Consider the following 20845-nt stretch of genomic DNA (forward strand, 5'->3'; position numbering starts at 1 on the left):
ATCATGGACTTGGTTCCAAAGTGAAGACTGGCTTCAAGATCAAACTTTAAGCAAATTAAAACCCCCTGAATTGACATTTTGAAACAATCTTGGAAAATAGTCATTAGCAGATGAAATTACTGGTGTGTACTACCAAAAAGATGACTGATTTCATTTGAAAGTCACACCATAGGATTTCATGCACAGACACAAAAGTTAGAACCACTGTCTGCGCAACGGAGAAAGAGCAAGGGTTAAAGTTAATCGAAGTTTAGCCTCACGTGAGATGATCTGATAGTGGTGGTCACTACCGCCTGGCCGCCAGCCCGTTGGTACGATTTTCAAAAGGGTCAGCAGACCAAAGGCTTTGGATGTACTCATTCATTCACTGCCTACACCTGAATTGATAAGGTTCATTTGCCATTGTTAAGTTGACCGATGTTTCGAACACCCGACTAGCTATCAGTACAGTTGAAACTGAATGACATCGTAAAGGCAAAGCGCCCCGGCAGCTCAAACACTTATTTTGCGCTTTCTTCAGGATGATACCTGCAAGTACGTGGACCTACAAACTTTTTAATGCTCCATTCGTACTTGCTTTTACTCCACTAACTAAAGTTTAATTTCAATTATGTCAAAAATTTTGTACCCCTCCAGGAACGTCACATCCTCTCTGTCCTTTATAATAGAGCCATTACATTGTGTTACAGACCATTTTCCCCTGAAATAAGTAAATTAGCGGCTGGCCCCCACAAGTTACCGGATTGACGCAACCCGTGCTTGTCTTGTGATTGTAATTTGATGCCACCCAAACATGGCATATTACCGCGAACACGTACACTTATTTTGATGTAGACAATGCTCATAAACGATGCCTATTCTGCTCGAACGTTTACACACAAACCTAAAATCTGCTCTAATTCTGCTCGTTGAACCGAAAAAAAAAATTCGACCTTGTGGGGCTTTTGTGAATTATTTTCGCAAACATAGTTGGTAAATTATTTTTATTGCGATCTTACATCTTGTTTTTCATTGGAACAGCATCAGTTTACTGATTTTCTGTTAATATTCTGCCTAAATTCCACTCGAAAATGGCCTATTCTGAGGTAGAGTGTTCGCGTAAAATGTCGCTGATTCTGCCCTAATTTTGTCGGAAGAAGAAATTAAGATAAGCAATAAAGCATAGATCAGTGATAGATGCCACCACATTTTGACGCGAGACAACCATTATTGAACACTGAATCATTCAGCGACCGTTACGAAGCATATTTTAATCGGAAACTAACCTTAATCTCATCCACCTATATCTGATCTCAAAAGGGTAGCGCGAGGCTTTTACGACTTTCCGTAATACGTGGCTTAAGATTTTCGTGAAAATAGGTTCCGGCCGCGTTGTCAATCGTTTCCGAGAGAGCCACAGTCAGAGAACAAGGGCGAATGCGAAATCAGGAAAAGCCCTAAGCTAATGCAATCATTTCACAGTCGTGTTTCAATGCTTTGCCAGTTTTGTTAATTTACTAAATTGTTTTGAATGTTCCTGAGTGCAAGAAATCTAAAAATTTGATAAAATCCATTGGAATGATGGAACACTCGGTAAACTTTTAAACCATCAACGGTTTAAATGTCACGCCTTTTCAGTGAAGAGAGTCTGTGAAGAAAGTGTTTCATTTGTAAAAATGAAAATATACTAGAATCCCGGTCAGACCCGATTTTTTTTTTCAACAGTCTGGTTGAGCATGAAATACGACCATCATATCAACATTCTGCGGAGTTCTCAAAAAACACTCGGGAATCTCGCAGATCCGGAGGTCTGAGTTTTCGAGGTCGTCACAGTTTTCGTGACACCGGCCCCATTATCATTCGCAGTTCACGTATATGATTTAACAAAGCCGTTGAAACAAATTACAAAAAAAAAAAATTGCCTTTAATGTTTTGAACGTTGGTGAAGGTATTCACATGTAACACACATCATTGGTCATGCAACAGGAAGAGATCGAAGTTGATCGAGAGGAAAGATCATATTATCGAGAATGAATGTTAAAAGAATTTTTGTTTCTTTTGACTTTGTCGATTGGTGAAATGGTCATCTGAATAAGGCAATCAATACAGGAGAAAGGCCCCAGACTAGACGGAGACACCGACAAGTGCAGTTCTCAGTTTGTTGTTGGTTCTCTCCCTTGCTCCGAAAAATTTTTCTCCGAGTACTCTGGTTTCCAAATTCCAATTCGATCTAGAACGCACAACACATTTTAAAGCGAGTTCTTAGAACTCCTAAGTGCTTTACGGGAAAAGAAATCACATCATATTTCTTAGGAGATTAGGCCTTACAATTGGGACCTTCTATGCTGTGACATCTTATTTTTGCTCCCTTTTAAGATATGATGTAACCTTTCTCACAAAGACCTCTTCCCGCCACTTAAGATTTTCAAACGCAAACACATTGGTTTTGAAACTTTGCTACAACGAAGTTCAGGAGGAAACAGTATCTGAAGGAAATCTCTGATATTTGCTTGTTTGGTTTCCCGGTCTTGAACGGTTACATACAGCGATTCCATTCAAGGACTATTAACAAGTCACAACCGAGGCCAGGCAATTCAGGCGCGGTTTCACACCGGTTTCCACCGTTTTACAGAAATCGGTCAGAGTTCTCCTAAATAATTTATTTTTAATAAAAAAATTTCCAAGTAGAAATCTCGAAAAAGGTTTGGATAGTCAGTAAATATCCTGTCTTAATCCCTCAGAAACCCAGGAAAGGGGACTTTGAAGATTTAAAATCCATTCATGTCCCCGTCCCCCACCCGACCCCCCTAGAAGCTTGCGCTTTCGGCGCTCGTTTAGGAACGGTCGGTCAATATTTATTCTAGATCTGGGCCTGACCCCAATGGAAAGATTAAAGGTATTGACGTTCAGAGACTGCTGTTCAAAGAGGGCCGCTGGCCCTAGCATAAATCTAGAGAGAAAAATATGACATTCTGAACACAAGAGTGAACACTATATATAAAGAAAGCAGACCCAAGCAGTCGGAGCTTTCTTCATCTGAGATTCTTACTGATACAGCTCGTTTTGTTTAGTCTAATGATGTTGGAATTAAAGACCGGCGAGGAAAAGCCTTCGACTTTCCCTTCGGACTTTTTCAAATCTGATTTTCTCAATATAAGGAAGGGATATTATCTTACTAAAAGATAAAAGAACTGCGTGCGGTTTTAATTAATCAACTAAGAAAATGTTGACTGATGAAGATTTGTTGAAACAAGTTTAAAGCATTACAAACTTGCGGAAGTACTGTTGGTTATCTCGTGGTAAGTGATCACCTGCACACGCACGTGATCACGTGCACATCTCACTTAGGGGTGTTTTCCTTAGGGATGATCCAGATCAGGATCAGTGATCTAAGATCACGTACTCGAATCTTACCACATTGACATAGTACATAAAATGAACCGATGTATCCTTTCCCTGTTTGGATTCGTCCTTTGATGTTGTATGATCTGAGTGATCTGGAATCATTGGTCCTCATTCGGATCATCCCAATGGGACGCATACTTGGAATGTGGACATCTTACAAAGAGCGCTGACTGAATTTTTTTTGTCTCAGGCAAACCACCATGAGATAACAGTGTTAATCATTTCAGTCAGCTGAAGTCAGTAATTGTGTGTCCGGCATTCTTACTTATGTATACTCTTCTCTCTTGGTATACTACTATCACGAACTCACCTAGAATATAAAACACTTTGGGATTGGCCTGTGAAAATGAATAGGCACTCGGGGCGTAGGGGTGTTTCTCTCGTCCTCCCACTCATCCCTCCCTTTCTTCCCTTTCCCTCTACCACTTTCTCTTGTCTGATGTTGGTGGTGCAACAAACAACTGTTACTTCGCAGTTTTTTATTTGTCATGGTAAAAACACATATCGATCGAGTTTGAGACAGGGTCAGGAAACAGTTTGAATTATTGGTTAACGAAACAATTTTATCCTTGGAAGCATCCTTGCGGTTCCTCATGTTTACATACCAGTATTTTGTGTCTGAAGTGTCTCCGTGACTGACTTAGTTAAGGATAATTCAATGCTTGTTTTTCAATGAGGCAGGCTATTTTTGGGTCATTCAGTAAAGCGGGTGCATGAAATGTAAATCGTCACGTGTGTGCGAGATTTTCATGAAAACAACTCCGTTTGTGCACGCATCCACTAGTCCGCACGTGATTGAATTCGCGTGGCATGATCATAGTAAACAACAACGTTTACGGAAAAAAATATATTCAATAAAATGGGTTTTGTTTTGACATTGACGTCTAGATACTTGACTTTGTTTTTTTCCTACAATTCTTGGCATTTTTTTGCTAATGGGTAGCGATGAAAAAGTTTCAGATTAATTTCTACCATTTTCTGGCTGTTACGAAAATGCTTGCATGATTTTCTCCTTTTGCAATTGTTCTGCCATGGTTTTAATTAAAATTAGCGTGTGAAGTTTAATTTACATAATTAGATGGTGGTTTCACCGAGACAACTTCAGCCTCGGAAGCCTCAAAACGTCAATTTTATTTGTACACAAGACCTCAGCACCTATATAGAAGTCTGAACAAAGCGGAGAACCCGAGACTGGAAGTGTGCAGTTTCCAGCTGAGTTTCAGGAAAGGTAAGAGACATTAAATCCGCGGATGACTTTCTAACATGTTTTAATTCATAAATACGCTTATTTTATTGATTTATTCTATTATTTTGCCACACAAAATAAATTAGAGTTAGTAGAATTAAAAGCGTAATAAATAGATAAATAACGTTAAATAAAAATTAGTATACAGCTGGGAAGGAGTCACTGTGAGGGGTATAGAATGGTAAGTTCGAGACTTTGCGAGACTGCGAGACCATGGTTGCAAAATTCGAGACCGAGACTCAAGCGTTTTTACCAAATCCGAGCCCGAGACATTACTTCTAAAAAATCAGAGCCCGAGACTCTAAGCGCCGAAAAATATGAGATAATGGTACAAATATGCTACTAATAGTCAGAATTCAGCCTCGTGAATGAGAAGTGTAGGAGCTGCTCTTAAAGTCTCTCCTAATTGATCGCAGGAAACAATGACATGTCATTCTTCCAATTGTTTTAGTACTGTTTGGGGTCAGGGAAACGCCCCATTGGTGACTTCTCTTCCAAGCAAGGTGTTCCCAAATTTCATGATAAACTTCTGTTTTGTTTTGACCTCCACTATCATAATTTGTTCTCATGAAAATTTGACTTTACTGACTTGATGTGTATGTAAAGAAGCCTGGGAATTGCCATGTAATGATCATAGTTTGCTCGATTCATCCTTACAATCTTGTTCTTTTAAGTGTAAATAATTAACAATTATTCCTCTAGCCCGAATGGGCTTTGAGTCAATAGCCCATGAGGCCGAAGGCCGAATGGCTTATTGACTCAGAGCCTATGCCATGGAGGGCGAGAGGAATAATTGTTTTAGTAAAATCCAACTAGTTGCGGTCAAAAACGTTGAGACAAAAAAACTTTAGCTAGTTAAAGTTAGACTTTAATAATTTTTTGCCGCCAAAAAACCCGCGCTTTTCGCTACTCGTGGGCTATAACATAAAGCCTAGCAGTAGCTCAACCAATCAGAACGCAGCATTGATAATAGACCACTAGCTGGATTTTACTAATTAATGTTAGTCTTTTAGATTGTAACTCTTGCATTTCATTCATTGCATTGTAGGTTTTCTTTTATAAAATTCGTTAGATTTAAATTTTGTTATCTTAATTTATTGAGTTTTGGGCTTTTTTTAACTTTTTAAAATTTAAATTCGTAATATAAAGGTTTATTAGATCAAGGGCCCCGCTGGGGCCAGCCTTCGACCTGAATCGGGCCACCCTGTTGAAATGAATTAAGTTTCACTTACTGCCAAGTTTGAACCCTTAATTCAAATAAACTAACAGTCAACCCTGACGCCTGACAAGGATTTTAAATAACTAGACACGTGTTCTTAAAGAAGATGACACTGACGATAATATCTTCTGTCCTGACCACGGATTAAGACCGATTAAGCCTTTCAAAAAGGAAATTTAAAAACGGGTAAAATTGAGGCTTCACTTACAAAATGGCAACGTGTTACTTACTTGTAGTTGTTGCTGGGGTGTTTACGCAACGACGGTGACAGCTACGAAAACGTCGCTTAAAAAGTGAATTTGCGCTGCCTCAAACTTTATCGCGCTTATTCCATCTCGTTTAATTCGTTAAATGTTGGCAAACTTTTTTGGAGTTGAATTCTAAAAGGACTGCATCAATGTTCAGGAAAAGAAAAAGAAATTTGTTGTCTTTTGTTCCCGTCCTCGACAAAACGTAAAATTAGGAAGTTTCACGTTGTAGACGTGCAGCGACTTCAGAGAAATGTACAAAAAAGCCTGATACACGTGCAAAGTAGTTGTTTTGCTTGTCTAAACCTATTGCTTTTTTGCCGTTCTCGTTCTCGTTGCCGTCGCCGTCGCCGTCGTCGTTGCTAAACTCCCTGCTATGAGGGCTTACTGAAGCAAAATCCTGAAAGTAAATCGCGATTCCTTCCATCGAATTTTACTAACTTCAGGGGTACCAAAGATGACTAGAATGAGATAAAGTGACACTTTCATACGTCCACGTTGACATTTTTCATGGCTTATGCTATCTGTATTGTAAGAGAGTCCGATTCTGCCTCCACACCTTTATGTTTCCTTCGAGCAGTTCTTTGACCGCCGGTTAGTAAGTGACCTGACCGTATCCCTTTAACAGCCAGTTTTCAACTATCAGCTGTGAGCCGTAGTTGCAGTTTAAGCGAGGAAGAGACAGAGGAGATGATAGAGCTAGGCATGGCAGTCATACTGAAATAAAAGGCGGTTCGCGACCATAACAATTCCTTACCCGGACCCTCTTTGAGTTGTTTACACCCAAAAATGTCTATTTACTAAGTCTGTATATGAACTGATTACCTTCGCAGATTTTTGTTCACGAGTTCCTTTTGTATGTTATTTGCCTCCAAACAATTCAGATCGCGGTCAATTCAGCGTGCTCAAAAGTCTTTACGGTGGTTTAACACGCCTAAGGTCTTAAAAGTTTAAGACCGTGACCTTAGACGTGATACACGTTTATGCTACAGCCGCTGCATGCATACTTGCCGCACTGTCGAGCCAAAACTTGTTACATGCTATTTGGCGGTAGAGATTGGGGGGTAGGGAACACACCGCTCAGTTGTGCAAGACCTTTTACCGACGCCATTTCAACCTTGACCTTAACATTCACTTGACACATGCTGCCGCAAATAGCGGGATCGTTTGAACTGGTTTGTTTACGGGGTCAAGTTCGAACGGCGAGTCAAAATTTGCCTTTTAGCAGATCCAGGTAGAGGCATATAAAGGAATCTCGATGGTAATGCGAAACGTACAAGACGTAAAAAAAATAGAAACAAAAACAAAATATTCATTTTTTTCTTTCTTTTTTTTTATTCACAAACCCGTGATAATTTGAAATTCATTGTAGTCAAAGTTGTCTCAGGAATCGAAAAAGAGACATCCTCCCACGATTCAACTTTTACGAGCGTTTACATGACGTCAGCTCTTGCGCATGCTCCTAATTGTCTCGCCTTGACCGAGTTGGCCCTGCTGGGCGAGCTAAGTGTTTATATAAAAAAGATTGGCCAGGCTAGGAGGGTGATCCTACTACCGAAAAAAGGGGTGACCCAGCTAGGCTGGTCACTCCCCTAGCCGAGTCAACTTTTTGTTTCTCCAGGAGCCCATCACCTGGTTTCTCATGTGAACTGTTCGCCGAGTTTTGTAAGGAAATGTATGAAGAGTTGGCTCCCGCCATGGGAAGCTCGGGTGGGTGGGTGACCCCTCTTCTCGGGACAAGTTTTCTCCCTGTAAACGTGGCCTGAGTAGCTTTTATCGGTTTTACGAATGGTGCGGGCTGACAGCACCTATACAATTTCAAGGATTTGTCGAACTCGGATAGGACACGCACGCGACAAGCTGGGGACATAGCTTCAGCGAATCTTGCCGGGATGCATGACCTGAGGGCGTTTAAAACACAAAAAGGACTCTGCCCTTGCTGTAGGATCCAAAAGTGTTGAACATGACCTTAACAATTGATACAACCCTCTTCATATGTTTTTATAACTTAAACCTTTTCAAGATTTTTTTTACTGTTTTTAGGGGTTTTTTAATTGTGTGTTTTGCCATCTTGGTAGCACAAAGTAAAGCACACCTAAGCTCAATTTGCGCTATGTATTAATATTATTTATGCTTCAATTGCGAAAGAAAAAACTTAGCCGCATAAGCCAATTGGTGCCATGTAATTATATTATTTCAATTTGTGTTTCTGCAAATTAGGTCGTTTTAAGACCTGCTAAGCTAAAATTTGGGTTGAATGTACCAATGGTGGCGAAAAAACAATGACACAAGCCACTAAACTATTTTTCCTCTTTATCTAATTTTTTTTTAACAACAACCTCGCCTTGTATGGAAGATGGGTTCCTGTTCTGTTTGGGGGCCTCCAGTGACGGTCCACCCGGCCCCTAGACAGAGAACCGCTCCCATGGCAATCCCCGCAACACAGCCGTGAGCCCCCACACCACACTGAATCGTCCAGGCACCCGTCACACTGTTTACAGTAGAAAATAGGGAATGGGAAGGGACGGGCACAAATGGAAATGAAGAACACACTCTACAGAAAAAAAGCTGCTACGCGTCATCACGCTGAAATGTGCTTCAAGGCTACGACCGAGAAGACTCAAAGCATGCGCCGAGCACTGCTGTCGCTGACCGCATTTTATAAAAAAGAATGTGTTGACTATATTATTTTATTTTAACCTTATGAATGCACCTTTCAATTATTTTGAACAAATTATTACTTTTTACAAAGGGAAGATCATCCTCGGAGACCCAGGGGCAGATAGTCTGGATAGTGGGGGCGAGGGAAAGTATAAACGGGTGGGAAAAAATGGCGCGAAGAAAAGTAAAGAACGGGGAGGAGAGCGCGTGGGGACAATCTTTTACCAGACCAGTTCCAAACGGTCGCAGCCGTTCTGGCTTTTGATTGGTGCAAGAAACTTTTGTGTTTCTCTACCCAATCAGAGGGCAGCAGACCTTGGAATCCTTTTTGTGTGTTAGTACATGAAGGAGTCAGCCGTTCGCCATGTTTATCTTGGCTGTTCGCGGAGGCTTTACACAAGGAGGTGAAAAGAATCAATGTCAGAACAAAATCCAAGGGAAAACGTTCGGAATATCTACGATTATCTGACCGGTTAATGCGCTGGACCTTTCGCAGGTATCAACACTGTTTGAAAATCAAAGCAAACTCAACAAATGCCAGTGTCTCATGAACACTAGCGTGAGAAAACATTCGAAATCTCGCCGTTTTGCCCTTTATGTTGTTCCTTGGCGCAGGGAAACCTATTTCAAATCTTCAAAATGTCTAGCGTGTCAGAATCGATTTGTCACAATGCATCAGTAGTCAGTAGTCAGTTGTTCAAACTCCTGCTTCTTGGTGCTTCTTAGGTAGTTCTTGAGTAGTCTTAGGGCAGAAAATGTACGTTCTGAAGTTACCGATGTCACAGGTGATGTCAAATACATCGGTAAAAGTGTTTTTCGCCACAAAAATGTTTGTTGGGGGGGGGGGGGCTATGGACCTCCTTGTCCCCCTGCTCCGCCGCCTATGCTTTGACAGGATTGGTTAATTCACCTTATGACGCCTGTGTTGCCAAAAAATCAGAGCAGCGATTGAGCAATAGAGGACGACCAATCACATTTATTTGTTTAGTTGTCTACTTTCTCAGAAACCCCGTTCCAGTATTCGTCGTATTGTTGGCGATGCTCCAAAGAAGGTTTTCTGTATTCGTAAGACAACAAACGCGTATTTTCTGTGTTTGCGCTGAATATTTGGTTGTCTTTACTTAAAGGTAAGTAAATCAAATGGCCATTTCTAAATTCATAAGTAGGTTCAAACGCCCAACTTTATATTTGCCAAGTTTAATGCCTATAAGGGTACCAGACCCAAATTGGTAAACTCGTAGACCTTTCCCCATTCTTATGCTTGGCATCTTTGGCGGCTGGAGCAACTTTTGGCGGGTCTAGAAATCTCGTGCAAGTGTTGCTTTTCTGAGCACATTTCATTAGCACATTTAGGGCACATTTCAAGCAAGGAAAACTCAATGATTTCTTAGAAAACACAGTTTATGCGAATCCCTCGCTTGAATGCCATCAACCTTTTGACTTGACGTTTCGCAGGCCTAAAAAGCATTCAGTATATGATTAAAACTAGGAGTATTCGAAGCTTAGGAGAATGCGTTCGATATGTTTGTTAGGCGTACAGCTGAGCAGTTGAGTGAGAAGGGTGGTTGCGATATAGATAAATATGATTATGGCATATTTTGAACGTACGGGTTGCGTACAGCGAAGCCACTATTTAAACTGTGTATCATTATAAAAGGTTTTGAAAAGATATCGTATGGTTCGGTGTCAAGTGCTTGTAATCGGAGGAGACACTGGCCAGAGTGCGTCGGGCGTGTAAATAGAACATTTTTTGTTTTACTGGCGCGATTATAGGGCGATTAGCACTTACCCCGGGATATCCCTTTTTCTTTAATTTGTTCCAAAAAATTTCCTCGGATGATTTTCTCTGTTATTTTTAAGAGCATCCGATCATCAACTTGTTGTTAATTTACGTTTTCGAAAGCTTTCACATCTGAATTCAAATTTCGCACTAACTCTGTCAAAGCCTTTAGTGGAATGTGTGGTCGAGTGTGTTGATTTTAGTGACTCGAGAGTGGCGCTACTGTGGGCTGGTTTATAAGTCTTTCCGAATAAATAACATAGAGTTAAAATGTTCGTTTGTTCGTTTGTTCGTTTGGCGGGTCTAGAAATTTCGTGCAAGTGTTGCTTTTCTGAGCAATTTTTGAGAAAATATAGTTTTAGGGCACATTTCAAGCACGGAAAACTCAATGATTTCTTAGAAAACACAGTTTATGCGAATCCCTCGCTGGAATGCCCTTTTGACTTGACGTTTCGCAGGCCTTAAAAAGCATTCAGTATATGATTAAAACTAGGAGTATTCGAAGCTTAGGAGAATGCGTTCGATATGTTTGTTAGGCGTACAGGTAGCAGTTGAGTGGGAAGGGTGGTTGCGATATAGATAAATATGATTATGGCCAGGAGCCCATCAAATTTGATGGGCTCCTGTTATGGTATATTTTGAACGTAAGGGTTGCGTACAGCGAAGCCTCTATTTAAACTGCGTATCATTATAAAAGGTTTTGAAAAGATATCGTATGGTTCGGTGTCAAGTGCTTGTAATCGGAGGAGACACTGGCCAGAGTGCGTCGGGGGTGTAAATAGAACATTTTGTTTTACTGGCGCGATTTAGTATAGGGCGATTAGCACAGTTACCCCGGGATATCCCTTTTTCTTTAATTTGTTCCAAAAAATTTCCTCGGATGATTTTCTCTGTTATTTTTAAGAGCATCCAATCATCAACTTGTTGTTAATTTACGTTTTCAAAAGCTTTCACATCTGAATTCAAATTTCGCACTAACCCTGTCAAAGCTTTTAGTGGAATGTGTGGTCGAGTGTGTTGATTTTAGTGACTCGAGAGTGGCGCTACTGTGGGCTGGTTTATAAGTCTTTCCGAATAAATAACATAGAGTTAAAATGTTCGTTTGTCCGGTGCCGAAAATATCACAACTCATGATCAAATGGCGCCGCCGGACTTCACATCTCGGTTGATTTACTTTTTGGCACAATGGCTGCCAAGCTACACAACTCAGCAGATTTACTTTGAGACACAACGGCCGCCGAGCTACACAACTCAGTAGATTAACTTTGTGGCACAACGGCCGCCGAGCTAAACCCGGTTTGATGCATGAAGGGGCCATTTTAACTCCCAAGAGAAACTGAAGACAATGCTTAAGCAAAATTGTGGGGTGTCAAACAAAGAACATTATGGTATTTTACGGTATTTTCTGGAGTGGTCAATGAAAATTTGTCATGCAACATCTCATAGATTTTCTGACGTACTTAATGAACAATTGATCAGGCTCTGGGCATCCTAAGAGACCAGAAACGCAGTCAGCCGCACAAATAAACACAGCAAAAAAACTAAAGGTGAATTTGAAATGAAAAATGAAATGCACATCTCGCTCAATTACAGGGAAAAGAAATTATAATTCTCTAGTAGACGTTTCACCCAAATTAATTAAAAATAAATTTTGAACATTGTGCCCTGAAAATAATTACTTCAGCGGAGCACGAAGTAAAGGATTCGCAACGTTCAGGAATGTTTCAAGGTTGCATCCCTGAGCTATCGCTACCTCGTTCCCTTTTTCTGTCGACATCCTGTACTATTAATGTCATTTTACTGAATATCACAATCGTCTTCCAAATTTGGTCAATGCTAGCTGGTTATGAAAAATTACCTGTAGCCGGGAGATTTGAGCCATTCAGAAACGGAGAAATATTTTGAATGAATCAGAATAATCTCCATTAGCTGCTTAACAGAAGACTGCAACACCAGATAAAATAAGGAAACAAAAGCAAACAAAAGGGGAAAGGATAAAACAACTAGGATGATTTATTTACATTTACAATAAACTCATTATATAAATTAATAATTCCATAATAATAATAATAATAATAACAACAATAATAATAATTCACATACTTGTATAGCGCTATTTACCTTAAAATGATCAGGAGCACATTGAGCTACTTTGCAATAATTCACGCAAAAATCTATTCTAAAATGATATATACGATGTAAAATGTAAAATACAATCGAATAAAACTTAATTAATTAATTAATTAATTAATCAGTTAATAAAAATAAAAATATAGTATAATATAATAAAATCACATAAGATTAGCTTAAAAAAGGGTCCAAATGCAATCAAACTCCTAGTCGAACCTGTCCGAAAAAGGTGGGTCTTAAGTTTAAATGTTGTTTCAAAACGAAGCCAAATCGAAAATGTGTCATGCATACTCGCTCCTGACTTACTCGTTCGCTCGTTTGGACAACAAAGACCACAAGAAAGAACATAGTGTAGAAAGAGTAAGATCTGGGTACGAGATTAGCAACGACTTGCAATATTCAGGGCGGAAAAACGTTCTGCGCAAGCTTCTGCGCATCCCTTATCGCAGGCTCAAGGCGGGTTTTTCTGTGTGTTGACTGAGTTTGTTTGTTGCTGGAGTTCTGAGTGAAATGCACGAGGTGCGAACGTTTGCTCCCTGTAAAGCATTTTTATTTGAAATGTTTGCTTTTTTTTCGTCGCTTAAAAATTACTTTGGATTCAGAACAACCAATGCTAAAGGAAAAACGGATCATTCCGTCAGTCTGAAGTGGAATAAAAGGTTTTAAACATTTCTTAAGAGGCGAGTATTTTTCTGATTGTGCATCCGATTAATTTATGAGTTGATTTCGCCGGGTTGAATTAAAACCCGCTTGTATTCTGTTATTAGTAGTTACGGTTACTTTTTTTACATGCCCAGATTTATTACCTTTGCAGAACCAGCTTTATCTTTGTCTTCAGTCAAAGAATCATATTGCTGTTTTAACGCATCAGAGTGAACAAACTTGTGCGCTTATTAAACTTTCTCGGAAATAGAAGGCCAGCAAACTTACTCAAGATCATTTTTCTGTTGCTCAAGTAATAATAGTCAGAGTTTTTTTCATTTTTCATTACATAGTTTTGTTCTCCAGTGCACTGTGAAAGTTTCTGTTCTTTATAAGAATAACTTTCTGTACGCAAATTGTCCTTTTCACTCGCTGTGAAGTAGAGAACGACAGCTGCCGGCAGTGACTTCAAAACAATTGACTCTTTTCCCGTAAACAATTGCTGCAGCTTGATTTGACTGAGGCGAAAAAAAACAAACCCTTATGTGCAATTTTCTGTATTTTCTAATGATCGGCTGAGTTTAATTTTCTTAAACGAAGACCCTCGCATGGACCAGTTAAGCTTATTGAAAATAGCTAAATGGTGAATCATGGCTTGGCTGCCAAGTTGCAACTGATCTTTTGCTTTTAAGATCTTTAGGTAGGTTGTTTTCGCACAGAAAATTCATTTCTTCATTGTCAGCAGGAAGTTTTTAAAATAATGTAACTTTAACTTTGTTTGAAGGAAATCCTACTCACGCATAGGTTTTTGGCAGATGTTTAATGCGTGTTCAACTTGACAACACAAAGCAAAATTTATATATCTGCGCGAAACGAGCAAGTTTAAAAACCTTTTGTTGCTTTGAAACCGATTTTTGGGAAGATTTTACTAGATAAAGATTGACCTTTTTTATGCCCACATATCAACGTAATAACTTCTACATTGAAGATTTTGTTTATATTTTAGTGATCTGCGAAACTACGAGGTCCGATCGAGCGAGGGTTTTAAAATATCAGCTCGAGTGCGACAAAGTTCAGTGACTTCAAACACATTGTGGGCAAGCGTTATTTTTTTTGGGCAAATCACTGTCCAAAGATATGTTGTTTTTGTGTCCACAGTGGAGCTCCGGACCTTATATATCCAGGAACTTCCTTATATGAACACATTTTGTGAATGCATCTCGAAAAAAATCGGACCTACGCATGCACATTTCCAGTACAACGCAAGGAAATAAATGTCGATAAAGTCCGCTTTACTATGAGGTATTCTTCGAGAAAATTAAGTAACGACAAGGTTATAACCACAGCTTGCAACTTTTGAAGACAAATTGCCTGTTCTTTCCAGATTATGAGTGGAAACATTTTATTTTTAGGCAATAAAATATTTGAAATCCCGCCATTTTTTCAAACCCGGCCAGGGGATCTGGGCGAAAAAGTTCACGCATGCTCATTACGTTTTTCCGCCCTGAACTTGCAATAGGGTCCTTTCGAAATTATTGGACGCGCGCTCCTGAGAACTAGGTACTTGCATGTAAACGAGGCTTAGAGGACAGCTGGGAAAATAAAAAAATAGAAATGCATTCACTGTCTTCACTGTAAGTTGAAATGCTCCAAGTTTTGCAAAAGTCATGGTGAATTTTTGTTCGGTAGCAAACTGCTCGAACAGTTCAAGGAATCGTCCGGATCTATCCTTTTTCTGTTTTCCTTCAGGGCATTTTAGAAGGCTATGGAAAAACTTCTGTAGACGTTGTGATCCCGAATTCCAAAATCAAAAAAACCCTCGGATTTGCAGCGCACACTTCGAGGCTTCATCCATCAAAAAGTCGCTTTGCGGAAGAAAAGAAGTTATTCCAGGTGAATTACCGAAATATTTTAATCCCTCGACCCACCAATGTCGTGTTTCTTCCCGTGAAAAGAGACTGGAGGACAGAAAGAGACGTGCTGTTGATGAAAAATGTCCTGAACCTCAAAAGAGAAGCCTTACCGAGGAAGACAAAGACATTTGTTTCTTAAGCGACGATGCAGCCCTTTTAGATCACAATTATTGCCACCTTCTTCCTAACGACAAAGGAACTCAAACGGACTTTCCTTACGAAGATCTAGAGGTTTTAACCAGTAAAATTGACGCTTTAAAACAAGAGAACGCCGAACTTAAATCAAAGTTATCAAACAAAAAACAATTGAAAAGAGAGCTCTTTGTGGATGATGTTTTGAAAGATGACGAGTCTGTCAAATTTTTTACGGGTATACCTAGCCTTGCTTGCTTTATGATGATATTTAATTTGCTCAAGCCGTTTGCAGAAAAACTTAAGTATTGGGACAAAAACAAAGAAAAAAAAGTAAGCTATCAAAAAGATTCAAGTAAAAAAAAGCCTGGAAAGCAAAGATTATTGACCATTATGGAGGAATTTATCTTAACTTTGGTGAGACTCAGACTTGGGCTTTTAAGCAGACATCTTACAGATATCTTTGGAGTATCAGAAGGATCAGTTAGCAAAGTTTTCACAACGTGGATTTGCTTTTTATCTACAGTTTTTCGTGACATTCTTCTTAAATGGCCTTGTAAGGAAGAAATTAAGAAAAAGTTGCCAAGTTCTTTTAACAAATTTCCAAGCACTCGAATAATAATAGATTGCACAGAGATATTTTTGCAAAAGCCAACATCCCCTAGTGCCCAGAGAGCTACATGGAGTAACTATAAACAGCACAATACCATGAAAGCACTGGTGGGAATCACTCCAACAGGTTACTTCTCCTTTGTTTCTAAACTATGGACTGGAAATGTCAGTGACAGATACATCACAGAAAGAAGTGGTCTACTGGACAAACTTGAAGAGGGGGATTCTGTTATGGCCGACAAGGGGTTCAACATAAGAGATCTGCTTACAAGAAAGAAAGTTGCACTTAATATCCCACCACTTTGCAAAGGTACCTTTCCAATAAAGGGAGCTAATGGGGTAGGGGTGGAAGAGGGTATGCTAAGATAAAAGAGAAGGTCTCCCTGGACAAAGTAAAAAAAAAAAAAACCAAAAAAAAAAACAGATATAACAGCATCCATTACTTGTTGCTTGTAAAAAGGATCTTTCTAACTAAACAGAAGAAGTTTCTTAGGAATATTTTTTATATTATAGGGTTAAGTTGAACTGCTCAAAGATAAAGGTAGTCTCTACTAACTTCCAAACATGTCTACATAGCAGGGGTGGATCCAGAAAATTCAGAAAGAGCTGGTGTGAGGCAGTGGTTTGCCACTTCCACCCATCCAATAATTTAGTACAGGTTTTGTTTGGAAAAAAGGTTTCCAAAAAAGCAAGTACTTTACTATCAGTACCTTTTGAATTGGCATTTACTTCATTCAAAATCCTTTTTTCTCCTCTTACACAGGAAAGCAACTTTCAAAAAAGGCAGTAAAATCTACCCGTACCATTGAAAGTGTTCGGATCCACGTTGAACGTGCTATTGGACGTCTTAAGGACTTTAGAATTCTACAAGGGAACTTCCTTCTTCAAATGCTACCCACTGCAGACAATATTCTAAGTGTTTGTGCTGCTCTGTGTAATTTGCTACCACCACTGGCCAAATGACTGACGCATTTGTCCAGAGAGCAGAAAAGCAGACCTACTTAGTGTATGTAAATGGTAAATGAAACATGTATTAAACGTATCCAGAGACAGATCAATAAAATTATGTGGTATCTAATCCAGCACAGACAAAAAACACTATTAATTTTAAGCACCTTCACTTTTACAATCAGCATCTAACGGCAGTCACTCTATAATGACTTAAGTATGTCATGGTGGAATAGTTCCTGAACTATATACTCCACGAAGAAGTTTCTCAGCTTTTGGAGCATTTCATTCCACAAATCACTATCAAACTTAACGTTTACAATCAATATTCCTTTGAGGGTATATATAACTAGATCACAGCGATGAATCCCTGTTATCCCCATCAGTCCCTGGATTTAGTAGTTCCATTTGGTTTCTTTTTTAATTTCATACTTGCCATCCACAAGCATGAGGTTCTCCTCAGCTGCAACATGTGGAGGGAGATTTCTTTTTGCATACATGCTTTTAACTTCAATTAACTTCTTTTGGCAGCAAGCACAAATCCTTATACCATCAGGACTGGCTCCTAAGAAGGGCCATAATGTGTTTACAATGAGTCCACTTTTTTCTATTGACAACTTTTCATGATTTTTGTTCTGTTTTTTTATGTAAAGACTAAGTGCTCGCTTTTCTTTTTCATGCCCCCATGTCAACTGTCGTGGCATGGCATCTTCAGCAATTGGACAGTAATTCATGAGATGTTTAATAGTGTTTCTTCTGTCTGTGCTCTCTCTAAGGTGGCACACAGTGTAAAATGAGGAAGCTGTAATTCTTCCTGCCCTTTGATCAAACCAAAATTGAGACTGGGATTGATAGACAGTTTTCTTGTTGATCATTTCTGCTTGCTCTTCATTAAATGGAATAGACTCGAGGAATTCAACTGCAAGTTCTTTAGAAACTGTAGGCATCACTTTCTCAGTATTAACAGAAACAAACACTTTGGCGTAATCATTCATTGAATATACATGTACACTTTGAACACTTTCTTCTTTACAGACATTAACATCACTGCTGATGAAAGCTCTGACTTCTTCCTCTGTATGCCTGGGTCCTTTAGTTGAAGATAAAAAAGGCAGAGCTGAAGAGCTAGGACATGTTTCCAGCAACCCAGCTTTAAAATCTTGTTCCAGTTCAGTCACATTATAGGGAATACAAATTGGATTAAAATCTCTTGGGTGAATTGGGTCTTTCAATGTCACACCGTAACTACCACTCGTTTGAAGGTCCTGAATGGGCAAACTTCCCTCATTTCTCTTTCCTCTCTTTTTCCACATGCACTGTCCTGATGTACATGATTGGAGATCATTGAATGTCACATTTGCTTCTAGATCAAACAATGCTGCAGCTATGTGCCGGCAACCTCCATCTGCCCTGTTTAAAGGAGGACCAATATGACAAATATGTATCTCACATTGTTCACACTGATAGACTGTAAAGTAGCCAATAAGTTCAGTTACTAGGCTCACAGATTCTGACTTTGAACCACTGTTTTAATACTTAGTGCTGAAGTCATAAGTGATCCAGAAGGTTTGAGACTTAAAATAATGCATCCATTGATTTAGATCTTCAATTCAGGAGGCATCTACTTTTTACTCATGTTACAACTGCTACAAGGAAAATATAAACCTTCGAATCTGAATAAAACAAAACCTGTCACAGAGAAAAACAACCGAAAAGACCAAACGTTTTGATTCTCAAACGTATGTTTATGGAATATCAAGCACATAGACAGGCTTCAGAAATCAAAAGAAGAATATACATACCCTCCTTTGCATAAGCAGTAGGCTGAATTGACACTTCCATCCTTCTTTAAAATGAAAAACCCTCTGTATGTTGCTGAACCATCATCAGTCTTGGATTTTTCAGTTGGCTTTACAGCAAACTTAAAATAACTGTAATTACTATTGGGTTGAGGTGGATGATACCAAAGTTCTTCCACATGTCCATCAAAAAATAATTTGTACCCCAATAAAGATTTGTAACTTTTTAGGCTTTCGCTGTTGTATACGGGATCTTTACCCACCAGGTAATTAAAAAGATCGGGGAATCTAAAGTCCGGTACGTCAGTAAAGTTTTTGGTCCATTGGGAAAAAACACGGTTTTCGTTATCCAACGGATTTGCGAGATCTCCCTCATCGGTTTTCAGTTGCTCTTTCATAGAAACTCTTGGATCGACTGGTGCTTCCTCTTCAGCAATTTTTGGGACTTTCATCTCCTCACTTTTCTCACAAAGTTCTACCAGTTCAACCTTACGTTTTCCTGAGCTTTGAATGCCCCTTTGTTTTAAGTATTCTTTTAACCAAGGAACCGGTTTACAGTGAAAACTGCCTGCAGCAGAGTCAGCCATCTTGTGTCCTCTAAGCCTCGCTTACATGCGACTACCTAGTTCTCAGGAGTGCGCGGTCAAAAATATCGAAAGGACCCTATTCCAAGAAAACTGTCTTTGACAGGATTGGTCAGCTTACCTCACGACGTCTGTGTGAACATCCAATCGGAGCAACGGACGACCAATCACACGCGTGAGTAAACTGGTCTGTTTTTCTCGGAAACCCGTTCCAGCATTCGTCTGTATTCGTTGAATTACTGGCGAAGCTCCAAAGAAGGATCTTTGTATTGGTAAGACATCTATACACGTATTTTCTGTGAGCTATTAAATACGATTTGGTTGTCTTTAGTTCAAGGTAAGCACATTTATGGCCATTCATTCTAGATACATAACGGTAGCTAGGTTCTAATCCTACAATTGTTTTGTAGGGTCGACCAAAACTATATATTTGGTTGCCTTCAATTCGTGTTCTTGGTAAAAGTAAATCATTTCGCATTTCAAACGTCGAACTTTGTTTACATGTGCTGAGATAACCTTAAATGGACGTTCCAAAACCAAATTAAATCACTCTGATATAATCAAGTCCATTTGCCGACTCTTTCATATTCGTAAGTGGTGTAAACAACAAACGTCTGTACATATTTAGGACATGAAACGAATTTTGCTTCACTGAACACCGCGGTTAGTTAAAGAAGTTATTCCCCACTAAGAAGAGAAATCTTGTGGCTAACTTTAAACTAGTTTCTTTTGTGCGTGTGTGTTCATTGTTTTGTATACAAAATTTTTATCAAAATAAAATGACGAAAAAGCCAGTGGTGGGCACAAATTTATGCATTTTAATAGAAAATTAGGCACATTTAAAGTTCGACGAATGAATGGACTGTCGATCTTAACCAGAGATCAGGCTCTATTTTCGTTTCTCGGCCGGCAAGGCGAAACGAAAAGAAGGTGTCGCTGTAACAAAATTAAAGTAATTTTGAATGGCTGTTTTGACAAATGTCAAACAATTATTAAAGTGGGCAAGCAGTGTTCGTAGAAGATGTTATATAATCGTATCGTATATAACGAAAGGAATATAGAGGCTGGTTTCAGCTAAGGTTCGGCGAATGTGAAGTTCAATGTTTGAACTGTAAGTAGAAAGTGCGCGGAGATAACTATAAAGGCAAATTAACGTGACTTTTCCTAAGCTTACTAAGAACTGGGGGTTGCAACGGTATTTCTGGACAAAATTCTCCTATTAACCTAGCCTGAATATCATCCGATTACCTATTTAAACAAAAAAAACTAGTCACTTCTATTAGAACAGTAATAGTGGATCAATAGCACATTGACTGACTAGCAAGGGCAAGAGCTACACCGAAAGAAAATACCACAACGGCTCCTAAAATTGGAATTTAAATTTACAGAGAAGTCCGGCAAGAGGGAAGGATCCCGAGTCGGTCTTATTTACGCTTTGAATGGACCGCTGCATTCAAAAGTTTTTTGGATCATTGGCAACCGTCGAAAATGCTGAATTAATGTTACCCTCAAAAAAGTTTTAAGGTATCTCAAATTTCATTATTTCA

General features: G+C 39.3%; 1 protein-coding gene across 1 annotated transcript; it reads left to right on the forward strand.

Annotated features, from left to right (window-relative positions):
- The first annotated feature begins 14829 nt into the window (after nt 1-14829).
- Nucleotides 14830-17723, forward strand: LOC140951598 (uncharacterized). The gene is made up of 2 exons (XM_073400885.1): nt 14830-16277; nt 16731-17723. Exons 1-2 carry the CDS (start codon nt 14978-14980, stop codon nt 16928-16930), a joined length of 1500 nt encoding a protein of 499 aa, XP_073256986.1. The 5' UTR covers nt 14830-14977; the 3' UTR covers nt 16931-17723.
- The last annotated feature ends 3122 nt before the right edge of the window (nt 17724-20845 follow it).

Source organism: Porites lutea, chromosome 11 (genome assembly GCF_958299795.1).
Source record: "Porites lutea chromosome 11, jaPorLute2.1, whole genome shotgun sequence".
In the NCBI taxonomy this organism is placed as follows: domain Eukaryota; kingdom Metazoa; phylum Cnidaria; class Anthozoa; order Scleractinia; family Poritidae; genus Porites; species Porites lutea.

Coding starts and splice junctions, on each gene's coding strand:
- LOC140951598 (XM_073400885.1), top strand. CDS start 14,978: ATGGTGAATTTTTGTTCGGTAGCAAACTGCTCGAACAGTTCAAGGAAT. Junction 16,278..16,730: donor TATCCCACCACTTTGCAAAG/GTACCTTTCCAA, acceptor CCTCTTACACAG/GAAAGCAACTTTCAAAAAAG.